At 42.1% G+C, this 12,555-nt stretch overlaps 1 protein-coding gene across 4 annotated transcripts in view; it reads right to left on the reverse strand.

Annotated features, from left to right (window-relative positions):
- Window positions 1-7,710: 7,710 nt before the first annotated feature.
- The window catches only part of IL1RAPL2 (interleukin 1 receptor accessory protein like 2), a 413,104-nt gene continuing 408,259 nt past the window's right edge, over window positions 7,711-12,555 (reverse strand). For 2 of the 4 annotated variants that reach the window (XM_075573334.1, XM_075573336.1), the window contains one exon: window positions 7,711-9,676. In XM_075573334.1, coding sequence (XP_075429449.1) covers window positions 8,979-9,676 — 698 coding nt within the window. In that variant the 3' untranslated portion in view covers window positions 7,711-8,978. The remainder of the gene's footprint in view (window positions 9,677-12,555) is intronic. The other 2 variants (XM_075573332.1, XM_075573335.1) reach the window with 1 other exon arrangement.

Below are 12,555 nucleotides of genomic sequence, written 5' to 3' on the forward strand. Positions count from 1 at the left end.
ACCTTATGTTATCCCTACTAACCCACTCAGTGTAGCCTGTCAGGAGGGGACTGCAACATATTGCATTGCTGACATTTATTGCTTTGCAAAGCATTTGCAACCCCCCCCCCCCGACATCAGAGAAATGGAGTGAATGAATATTTCATTGGGTGAGGGATTTATTAAAGTTCTCTCTAGCTTTGCCACACAGCACTAGCATTTAAAAATTGAAAGGAAACTGTATTTCTCACATGCCTTCGTCTTCGTGCTTCGGTGCAGGGTGTAAGGCGGCTCGGATAAACCTCACTTTCAGCCTCTTCACTGTTATCTCCTCATTTTACAGTACATTGATTCTTAACTTGTTCGGGTTTTGAGTGCAATATTTATTCTGGGGCTATAACACACCTTGTAATATCAACAGCTGCAGGTCATTGCGTTGTTACAAACTGAGCGGGCTTCGGAGAGGCTCGCAGGAGCAGATTCGAAAAGATGTTGCATCTGAAGTGGGTTTCCCTGGTTTAACATTGGCACGTGGGGTGGTCATTATACCCTAGCACTTTAAACCTGCAGACCAAGCAATATCCTACATGTTTTTTTTTTAAATAAATCAGTTCTGTACTATGAGAAAATACTTGTAGCATTAAAAAAAAAAAAACAACAACTCTGAATGACATTTTTAATTTTTTTTAAAATTGAATTTTTAAAGCACTTACACGACAGTAGGAAGACACTGCGCAGGGGCTCACCGGACGGCTGTCAGCACCAGAGCGCATATACACTTTGTAAGTGTACATTTACTTTTTCGAGTCGGAATAAAGTTTATATTTGTAATTGCCTGCCTGATATCTCCTTACTTGGGACTGCGTGGGGCGGCTGATGGGACTGTGGATGTCCCATGCTGTTGATGTTATAGAGCCTGGGGCTCACTGGGCGGTGTAAAGATACCATTTATGAAGATCAGGCTCACACACGGCCGTGTGAGTACAAGATATCAACTTTAATATATTTTTCACCTTTCCCTTCTCTCTCCCCCCCCTCCCACTTGTATACATTGGATGTTCCTGCCTTGTATTGATGTTCCTGCCTTGTATTGTGACAGACTGCCCTTTTGTCCCTTCTACCATTTTCTAAGTGCGCTCACCATCTCCACACTTGCAATTGAAGATTAAACCCTGGTACAGTGCCCACATAGGGATATTGTCAGACATCAACTTATCTCATGCAGTATTATTTTTATTTTGTGTCCAGTTTTCAGTTCTGAACATAACCAGTGAAAACACAAGTTTGGAACACTTATAAAACAGTGCAAATTTTGTGAATTCCACTTCTGAAATACATGTACTTAATGGAGGTAAAATTAACTCCTTTAAGTACAAACATATTTATACCTAGCACCCTAGACATTTTTAATAATGAAAAACGTCAAATTATCTTTCATCTAATGCAGGGGTTCTCAACCCCGGCCTCAAGAACCCCCAACAGGGCAGGTTTTCACGATATCCCAGCTTCAGCACAGGTGGCTCAGTCAAAGAGCATGCTTCAGCACAGGTGGCTCAATCTGAGCCACTGATTGAGCCACCTGTGCTTAAGCAGGGATATTCTGAAAACCAGACCTGTTGGTGAGTCTTGATGACTGGGGTTGAGAACCCCTGCTCTAATGAGTTATGTTTTTATCTCATTCTAACAAGTAGTATGTAAGTGGCTTCATCATTTGACTATTAAAAATAGGGTGTAGAAAGGCATAGCTGATGTTTGCTTAAAACTAAATGCAGTAATATCAGAGCCCACTGACAGCAGCAGCAGTTTCACATAGCAAAATATAATGAAACAATGTGCACTCAAGTGAAAGCACTTAACCAGCTAACACCTTCTGTGTTGCTTGAGACATCTTTATCTGCCAAAGTGGCAGATTGGACCATTTTCTGCAGAAATTCCCCATTGAAGCCAATAGGTTATTTTGGCCCAAAATTGCCCAATTTGCCTCATCGACAGATCCAGAACAAGCCTCTTATTTTATTGCTTAACCTTTCCAGCAGCAACCCATTTCTTTGCACTGTGTCGCTGGCCCGTCTGACAGATATGAGGTACAATAATGTGTGTGGCTTTTAAATATTAGGAACATTTTCCATTTAGGCCCAGATTCAATGTGCTGTGAAGCCGTCTGCCCCATGCTACTTAAGCTTCATACACTGGAATGGATGTAACATTTTCCAGAGCAAGAAAAAGATAGCTTAACAACATGCTACACAAGGAGCCAGAGTCAGGATGCCATCATAGCAAACTTTAGCGGAGATGCAATTTATGTTGGCTTAACCCTGCTAAAGCTGCAATCCTCTTGTTGAGCGCCCCCTTTTTGGAATTAGTTTGACTTACCTACACAGGTCTTACAATGGGACATGCCAGTTCCAGAGAACTGTTCTCGTTTATAAACAGCGCTACCTTTTTTTCTCTCAAGATGGCTGTCTGTCAGTTAACCAATTAGTAACAAGGATCTTATAGGTTAGGGCAAAGGTGCTCAACTCCAGTCCTCAAGCCCCCCCCCCCGCGACTGATTGAACTACCTGTGTTGAAGCAGGGACTGATTGAGCCACCTGTGTTGAAGCAGGGACTGATTTAGCCACCTGTGCTGAAGCAGGGATATCTTGAAAACCTGACCTGTTGGGGGGGGGGGGGTGGGGGGAAGAGCTTGAGGACTGGAGTTCAGCACCCCTGGTTTACGGTATTGCCGTATTGCGCAAAAACTAACTAAGCTACAGCTTAGGGCCTCAATAATAGAAACTAAATTAATGCATTTGAAGTTTTGTCAAAATCGGATGATAAATAAAGAACATGACTTTGCTCTTCAAAAATCCCGAAATAAAATGGTTTACTGTTAAAAGCAATGTGATGTGCAGACACTGTTCATTTTAGTTTTACACCGTCATCTTTGTGTATACCAATGCTGGTACAATGCTTTCATGTTTATATTTTCAATAGTCCCTTCATTCAGAATAATACATCCTATGTCTAATTTCTGGGGCCTCTTAAACTTGACATAGTTTAGGGCAGAGGAACACCCCTGAAGAAGTCCGAACTACCGGATGAAACGCGTAGGGTTACCTGTGCGCTCTGACCTGTGAAGCAGTGGGATTCTTTGCGGACTCTCTGCCGTGACATCAGCTGTGTTTCTTTCGCGTCTCCCCGCCCCCACGCGGCCTGCGCTGCTGCTGACCACAACGGAGCCAGATGATCCTTCTCCCACTGCTGGACGATTGGAGGAACCTGTCCGTGATGTCAGACGCCGCCCGAGTGCGGAAGTAGAGGACGTGTTGTAGCTGACTAGAGCCTTACCAAGCTGTGTCTGCACCCAGAGTGGTTAAACTGCTATATTTTGTTCTGGAGCATGTGAGTGTATTGGAGCTCCTTGCTCTAGTATTTTATATTAATTAAAACTGTGTTGCACTATATTTTTCTTCTTTTCCCCCCACATATGCTGCCTACATCGGTTTATGATTCCATGTGATTTTTTCCCACCCTGGAGAGGACGTTTTTGCGCTTTGTGTCCTCCCCCAGAATCTGTGCTTTTGTCAGCCTTGCGCCCATTCACAATATTCATTTATAATATGGCTGTTTTATCCTATCCAACCCATTCAGAAAATATTTTTTGTAATGCATTATGTGGTAAGAATTGGCGAAAAAAGGGAGAGAAATGTAATAAAACAAACTGTTGGGAATGATGTGTGGTTTATGCCACGGCTCCTTTGGGTTGTAATCACTCAATGATCATTAAGGGAAATGCAGTAGCAAATACAGCAATGCACATTCAGTGCCAGAAAGCCCTGCAACACTTTGCTTTGCAATGCAGTTAAGTACATATTTAGACGGTGGTTTCCAACCTTTTTGGGGTTAAGGAACCCTAAGTGAAATTCCGAGGAACCCCAACCCTCTCTAATAGCGCATCTGTGATCAGATGCATTGTAAGGAACCCCAACCCTCTCTAATAGTGCGTCTGAGATCAGATGCATTGTAAGGAACCCCAACCCTCTCTAATAGCGCATCTGTGATCAGATGCATTGTAAGGAACCCCAACCCTCTCTAATAGTGCGTCTGAGATCAGATGCATTGTAAGGAACCCCAACCCCAACCCCAACCCTCTCTAATAGCAAATTCTTCTGTATTTGATACAATTTTCAATTGACCTGAAAATTGCAGGGGACCCTTTAGAGACGCCCGGGTATCCCAAGTTGAAAAACACTAAATTAAGGCCTTAGCTTGTACACCAATATTCCACTTGGCCCTGAACTAAATGTAACCAAGTTATTAATTCCAGACACCACGTTTTATATATTTGACATACGTTTTCCAGACAGTGTTTTGACCTGCTCCTACATGGCACTTTGATGAACAAGAACAGCAGTAAAAATGGCAACAAGACAAGCTATGGTGTATACCGTTATCATGCGGTCAAACAACTAAACCCCTAGTACTTTTCTTGTTGCGCTTGCCCATCCGCCCAGTTGCTCACTAAATCAAGTGGGGGCGTAACTGATGTTAAGTCTTCTTCTTAGATGTAGTGCTGCATTTTCAGAATGGCTCTCAGCATTGGTTCAAAGCCTAGACACTCGTTTAATAGGCCGGTCCAGTACATTTTTATTTGAGGTAAAACATTGAGCACCAGGGAGGTATTCGGACCTGAGAGGAGAAACGTTAGATTCTAGCACAGAGAGGAATGCTGCTACAGTATTATGAAGAACGAGGCGTGTAGTGCTGCGTGGATGCAGAGGCAGTATAAAGAAAGCATGTATAGGCAGTTTTGCAGACAACTCTCATGGTAAAAGGGTTAAACTGATGCAACGAAAAATATAGCACAAATGGAGGGTACCCAGCACTCAAACTAAATACTGTAATGAAAGAAAGCCGAAATGTAAAAAAGAAATTTTACTAGAATATAACCACAAAATACCAGGGCATGTAGAATCTACTGTGCTGTTACTTAGAGTAATGTAAATAGCAAAACGTTAGTTTACAGATATAGTACAAATATACAATTGATATGCACAAAGTGGAATGGGAGAACAAACAGTAAGGGAATGGAGGAGGAAAAGACAAGGGAAAAGGGGGGAGGGAGGGAACAAGACAAAGATAAGGGGGGCAGCGTTTCGGAGCGTAATGCCTGTCGCAGACCGGCAGAGTTCCAAGTGCTGCTGCCAGAGACATTTCTGGATTCGGGTGCATGTAATACTCCTGAACCGCTAAGTGCTAACCTTACCATTCACTTGCCTGACTTTGTTGCTACACCATTATTGGCTTTTGAAGTTCCCAGCAGCTTATACTTTTGACTTTGTGCTCTTCTAGGGTAGGAGTGTCTAAGCACTATCTGTGTTTTTCTTATCAGCTCTGCTGCTAGTCATTAGGCCTGATGTTGCATTATTATCCTCTTTGCCATAGGTACACCTTTTGACTTGCCTTATAGCCATTATCCCATTAGGCTTTACTCAAATTAGCGCTGTTTCTACTCATTAGGTTGGATATTGCACTGTTATCCTTTGGTCATATGTATACTCATTTTGCTCTCTTTGTCATTGCATTTTTATACTTGTTGGGAGACACTGTCTTTATAGGACATAAGGGAAGTACCCTAGATCGCTGTGATCTTGGGGAATGGGCCAGAAGGGGCATTATGCCCCGAAACGTTGCCACCCCCTTATTTTTGTCTTGTTCCCCCCCTTCCCTTGTCCCCTTCCCATTCCACTTTTTGTACATGAATTGTATGTTTGTACTATATTTGTAAACTGACGCTTTGCTATTTACATTACTCTGAGTAACAGCACAGTAGACTCTACATTTTTTGTGGCTAAATTTTGTGGCTAAATTCTAGTAAAATCTCTTTTTGACATTTTGACTTTCTTTCATTATTTCGTGCTGGGTACCCTCTCTTTGTGCTATATATTGTATTTGAGGAGGGTATAGGGTCCCTCCAGGTTCCCGTGCACCAGAGCCATATTAGAGTGCTGTTTAATCTATATACTTTCTGATACGAAAAGGTTTGCTATGCGGCTACTGGGAGAGTAGTCAGCTGTCAATTTAAGAAGCCTTTGGATCATATTTTGCTCTGCTCTTCATCCCCATTACACACCTGCAATACTGACCCGTCTACTCTTCACTAAAAGACTTAGGCCAGTGGTGAGCCACATGTTATACTGTACTTCAAGGGCTGAATATACTCTTGAGCCCTCAAAAGGGCCACACATTACCCACACATACTGTGTGTGTATGAATGTATGTATATATATATATATATATATATATATATATATATATATATATATATATAAACAAAGGGAAGAGAGAGCGCACACCCATAGCGTAAAATAGTCAATTTAATGAGGGGAAGGGAAGGAAGGGGTTAAGAAATGCGCTTACAAAAAAGCAGTAAAATCAAGCATTGTGTGATATAATCACCACCATCCGGTTTGTTTCTGCAGTATCCTGGGGCAGTCTGACGTAAGGAAAGTAACCCGTGAGTGACGAAACGCGTCAGGGAGCGTCATTACGTCAGACGCATTGACACTGACGTCATCACCGCGCGCCGGAACTGATTGGTCCGCGCGACTGCTGCAGAGGCTTGAGTTACGAGGAGCCATCTTTCCAGGACTCTTACATGTGTATAAAGAATATTACCAGCCTTGGACATTTGCTGGGACACTGATCCTACTACTGCATGATCGGGACTGCCCCAGGATACTGCAGAAACAAACCGGATGGTGGTGATTATATCACACAATGCTTTTCTTAACCCCTTCCTTCCCTTCCCCTCATTAAATTGACTATTTTACGCTATGGGTGTGCGCTCTCTCTTCCCTTTGTTTCTATAGATGCCCTGTGGACGTGGTTTGTCCATTTGGAGAGCAGCAGGAGACCCTTCATACCAGAATCAACATCATCATTGGACTATCTGAGGACTGGTTATCACACTCTCTTTTTTTCCCCTTTTCATTTTTATATTATACTCATTATATTATTTGCTTATGGTTATAGGTCTAATTAATATTTGTGTTAGAATCATCTATTATCCTCACTATTTAAGTGTGTAGATATATTTTTATTATTTATCACAGTTGGTGTATTGGATATTATATATATTTTATTATTGGCCTATTCAACCAAAGCACAGGCACTGCTTTTTTCCCTTTTTTTGATATATATATATCGGGAAGAAGGGCATTGCAGCTGTGGGGAGGAGCTTTTCCCGTCCCCTCCAGCAAGCTGCCTAATACTGCCACATTGGTGAATATGGTCCCACTCCTCTCCTTACACTGGCAACGAGTGATTAGCACAGGGCAGGAGTGGGCAGTACAGTATTTATCAACGTAATTAAGCAGCTGAAGAAGCTACGACTCACACCAGCAATATCTCCACTCCCTCTGCACTGGGAAGAGAGGGAGAGTGGGCTGCTGGGGTGGCCAATGGTTGGGGGCTGCAGGTGGAGACCCCAAGCGATGCATGTATCCCCTGGGCTGCCTGTTGCCCACCAATGACTTAGGGCAATAGGCTGTAAGACTGCTTAGTTCCTTAATATTTTCACTGGCAGAGAGGTAGAGTAATCAATGCCCCTTGGCTAGTTAAGGGGTTCATTGTATTTGTGGGCTAATGCTAAAGGGAATCCCCTGAAATATGGGAGGGGGGCACTGATCCACCCTAACTGTAACCCTTGTAATACAGTACCTAGGAGAGAACACTCTTTGTCAAGTGAAAACCTGCAAATGGTTTGGTTAAGATGATAACTTTATTGGCAAACTGATTTTCAGGGTCATTTCTGTCTCAGCCCAGGCGTCAATGTGACAGCAAAATAATGAAAAGTACAACTTTACACGGAATAATATGTATCTCATCTCTACACGCATATCCCCAATTTAACGTAACAATTCGCTTGAAGCTTTTACCTGAACTTGAGGTACAGAGACAAGCGCTCTGTTTCTAGTTGTGGGTGATTATCAATGCAATTGTAATATCAAATCATCAAACCTGAAGACATTAGCACTTGATTTTTTGAGTATTGCTCTATTGTTTCTCAGTTCTATTGCTGGCATCGTGTGTCACGTGTTCATTTGTTCATTACTGCGCTTTTGCTTCAACGTTATTGGCGCCAAACGACAACACCTCTAGGACAAACCCGTGTAAATGCTGTGCAGACTAGAACAAGGAAATCTTATGCATGTGAGCTCTAGAATGACAAGAGCCAAAGGAAATCCATCGAATTTAACATTTTAAATGTAATAAGCCAAAAGCGTTTTCTAATCAATAGTTGAGTATGTGATGTTGTAACATAAAAAAAAGACATGCTTTAATAGGTTAAAAAAAACTAAAAAACAACATTGTGCTTCATTTAACACATATAATGCTGATGTGCAGAGAACCCTTTCACTGTCAGAGAAACCTCACACTGGACTGCAGAACTCTGACACTAAAGGTTGTAATCAATATATGCAATTATTGTGCATTTCATTGGCTGGAATTCATTTATAGGTGACCACACAAGAAGTGCTTAAACCCTATCACACATAACACAATCCTTTCTTTACAAAATGTTTAGAATGTGCTATGACATTTGCATAATTAGCCGTCTAAAATAAATTTACTATAGTTTACCTTTTTATAGTTTTTTTTCAATTGTATTGAAGTGGTTTTTAAATATATATATATATAAATATTCTGTCTTCTCATACCGTACTCCAATCCATCGCAGATTGCAACAGCTAATCTAACATATTTATGTCATCTTGTGTTTTTTCTCAACAAAGCAATACAACTTCACACTGTAGATTTTGAACTAAAAAAGCAGGTACTCTTTATATCAATATCCTGTAAATGTAAACAAAATGTTCAAGTACAAAACGGAGGATCTGTGCCAGTGCTTTTAAGCTTTATTGGCACCCATGTGGTATAAGTTTAAAAGTCCAGTTGAAGAGAATCTTCATAGAGCTCATACAGCAGCAGAAATAAGGTGTCTTGGTCCGGTACTACCAAATATCACTGGTGAAGCTCAGCTCCCTTGAAGATATTGGTATCAATGTACTGTTCCCATGGAATTCCTGTGTGTCCTTTATGGCACTGTTATGGGGAGGCTGTCCATTTAGAAGGGCCAAAGGTATGTTACAATATGTGTGGTGATTGCCTAGAGATGCTAAGGGCAAAGGTGGAGCTGATTTGTCATACTCGTAACCTCTGCAATAATGTCTCATTTGCATTGAATCCGCATGGTGGAAGCCGGACAAATCTCCTTGAGATGATGCCAACGTGCCGGAGGTCCCTGTTACAGCAATGGAAGGTACAGTTTGCAGGTCTCCAAAAAGGCTCTGCTCGCCGCTGTCCAGCACGTGCTGTCGGGATAAGACTTCTCTTTTTTTCGCTGGCATTTCGTATACTAAACGCTTCCAAAACTTTGAATTCATTTTGCTGCTTTTTGGGCCGTGCCACTTGACTAAAGATTGGTGTTTAATGGCGTGCTGGAGAGACTCCACCTCTTGGTAGTTCACTTTTCCTCTCAAATTAGTGCATTCTATCAATATGACTTTGATGTCCCCACTGGTGAGCATGTTATGCAGTCGGCTGTCCAGCACAAAAATACTCCACCCCCTCCTGATCACGTAATCTGGAGTCAGGACAATGATAAGTCTTCTACTTTGCTCAACGCATCTTGCAAGGTCTTCCATATATGCTGAAGTCAAGAGAAGAGACACAAGACAGGTAAACAATAGAATATTATCTCACAGCAATTTTCTAACAACATAATATAATATATAATAATATTTTAATTAACAGGGGTGGCTCAGTGAGTAAAGATACTGACTCTGCAAACAATGACACTGCGTTTGAATCAATTCCCGGTGTCGGCTCCTTGTGACCTTGGGCAAGTCACTTTATCTCCCTGTGCCTCAGGCACCAAATACATAGATTGTAAGCTCACCTGGGCAGGGGCTTTGTCTGTAACAATCCTATATGCTGCGTACCGCGCGCTATACTATAATTGTGAAGCGCTTTGAGTTCCATTGGGAGAAAAGCGCTATATGAAATAAAGTTATTATGTTTACATTGAGATCGTCTTGTTTATTGTGTATTCAGCATTGAATGGGGGTTGAAGTTTACATGTATTCTGCCCTATTATGAACATATAATATGGATTTATTCATAAAATCTTTATGTGTACAGTGTAAACATTTTCAAATTTTCAAGTCAATTGTGATATACAGGTGTATGCATATATATTTTTGCGACAACTAGCATCGTATAGTAATCAGTATCACGTTGTACCACCCTGCTGTGAGATGCAAGATGCGTGTTCTTGAACAATTGCAGAATTCTTCTCGGTGTCTCTCAAAATAGCCTATACTGTACACAATCTAGTAGCTTGCAAACTTCTCTGGCACTTAAGCACCTCTGATCCTGCAATTGTAGCATTTAGATAATTCCACTAATTACATGCAATATATTCTGTTCTAAAGTAGTATTCATTTTAATGAGTTTGGCTTAGTAGAAGGTATGAGTGATAGACTGCGACTTAACGGCTTGTTTCAGCTGCTGCCAGCTAAAAGAAGCTGTCATGTTTGCTGCCAACTAACCCAGGTATCAGTAAAGCTGAAGTTGATGAAGACCTCCCATTACAAGAAGAGAACAATAAGAGACACCCTCCGGTGGCTGCAACGTATAATTACACCGTCATGAAGTTGGCATTTGAAAAGGTTAATCCAATCACTTATAAGAGATACTTTAAATGATTGTGTACACATGCATTCAGCTACTAGAGATACCTCAAATTAGCATGTACAGAAGAAACTCGCCATGTAAAACCTCCACAACAAAACATCAGTATTATTTTTCATATTGATATAAGTTACAGGTACTGGTTATCCACATCGAAGGCAGGGATAGAGCTAGGGTTGCCAGGTGTCCGGTATTGAACCGGACTGTCCTGTATTTGGACACACTGTCCAGTGAAAAAGTAGAGGTAATACTGGACATGTATGTGTCCGGTATTACCTCTCTGGACATAGTGACCTGACCGGCTTGGGGGGCAGTGGGATTTCTCTGAGCAGGGAGAGAGCAGGGGGTGGCTGATTGGCTGCTGCTGTGTATTGCAGCCAGTCAGGAGGAGGTGTCAGGAGCCTGGAAGTGGGGCCAAGGAGAGGAGGAAACAGCATGGAGCAGAGAGGTGAGAGGTGTGTGTGTGTGTGTCTCGAGCGCGTTGCACCTTTCACCATTGTGTCCTGTATTTTTCGAGAAGCCCCCTGGCAACCCCTAGACAAAGCTGAAGTAGAGCAGTATCTAGTAATAACTTATTGTTGGTTTGATGAAAGTTATTACAGGTCCCAAAGAATGAAGCTATCTCTTTGCATAGATATCAAAATATAATATGGGATGAGGGTGAAACTCACTCACTCAATTATTAGCAGAATTAAATGTGAGAAAAAAACCCTATTCTCTATGCAAACCATTTCTTTTAAACATTGAAAAAAGTGACAAACTGCCTGCAGTGTATTTGCTTAAGAGACGGAATGACCGGAGTTGGTGCTAATCCATCCCCAGTAATGAAAAGTTCAGTCCGCGCTCTGGCTCTTTAAACTTGGAGTGTTGGTCCCTCTCAGTTCTCTTGCTGCTTCTGTGTTTATGAGGTGTCTCCCCCACCTCCAAATGTGGTCTCCACCGGAACCCCGATGGTGATACCAATATCAGCAAAACAAGAAAAAACACAAAAGCGCACCAAGATGAGAGATAGATATTGTATTAGCAACAAATAATAAAATTAGTAACTTACATATAAAATTTCTTTAATAATCCCCGATTCTGGTGTCTATCACAGGAGTAGGGCATCACATAGGAAGTATGAAGGGTAATCTCAGTTCTGAGAGATCAGACCCGCGCGCTGGGGCTGTCTCTGTTCACTCTCCTGTCCTCCACGTGTGGTAGCGTGGTGCAGAGTGTAGCACACATGTGCAGGAACCGGGGCCTTCAATAGGTGTCCTTAGGATGCCTGTCCGTTTTTGATAGCATAGAAACGATCGGAAATAAGCAGGAACGGTACACTTGAGTGTGTACTGGTGGTGGGTAGTAAAACCGCCAGCCACAACAGTCGCGACGCGTTTCGTTTAACAAAGTAAACTTCTTCAGGCCAATCTCTCATCTTGGTGCGCTTTTGTGTTTTTTCTTGTTTTGCTAATCCATCCCCAGTCTGAGTTGTGGGGTTTCCTCTCTCACAACCAAACTCATATTTCAGGCTCTGGATGTAGCTCACAACACACAGGTCACTCCCCTTGAGGTGGCGTGAAAAAAGGGGTCATTTTTAGAAGCAGCTTGCATAACGGAGCTACGAGAATAACGGTTGTCGTATAAGAAAAATGGGAGTTGGAGGCTTTTATGACAAACCAATCGGATTGGCAGAGCCAGAGTGAGACCGCTTCTAAAAAAGCCTTTCAGACACGGATTGGACATGTGCGACGGGGTTACTGAATAGCAAAGTGTTACGTTTGGGTACGTCACTTTATACTGTCAAGGAGAAAGACCCGCTAGGCAGAGGTGGAGAGTATAGACTGACCCATACAA

Source organism: Ascaphus truei, chromosome 16 (genome assembly GCF_040206685.1).
Source record: "Ascaphus truei isolate aAscTru1 chromosome 16, aAscTru1.hap1, whole genome shotgun sequence".
NCBI classification, from domain to species: domain Eukaryota; kingdom Metazoa; phylum Chordata; class Amphibia; order Anura; family Ascaphidae; genus Ascaphus; species Ascaphus truei.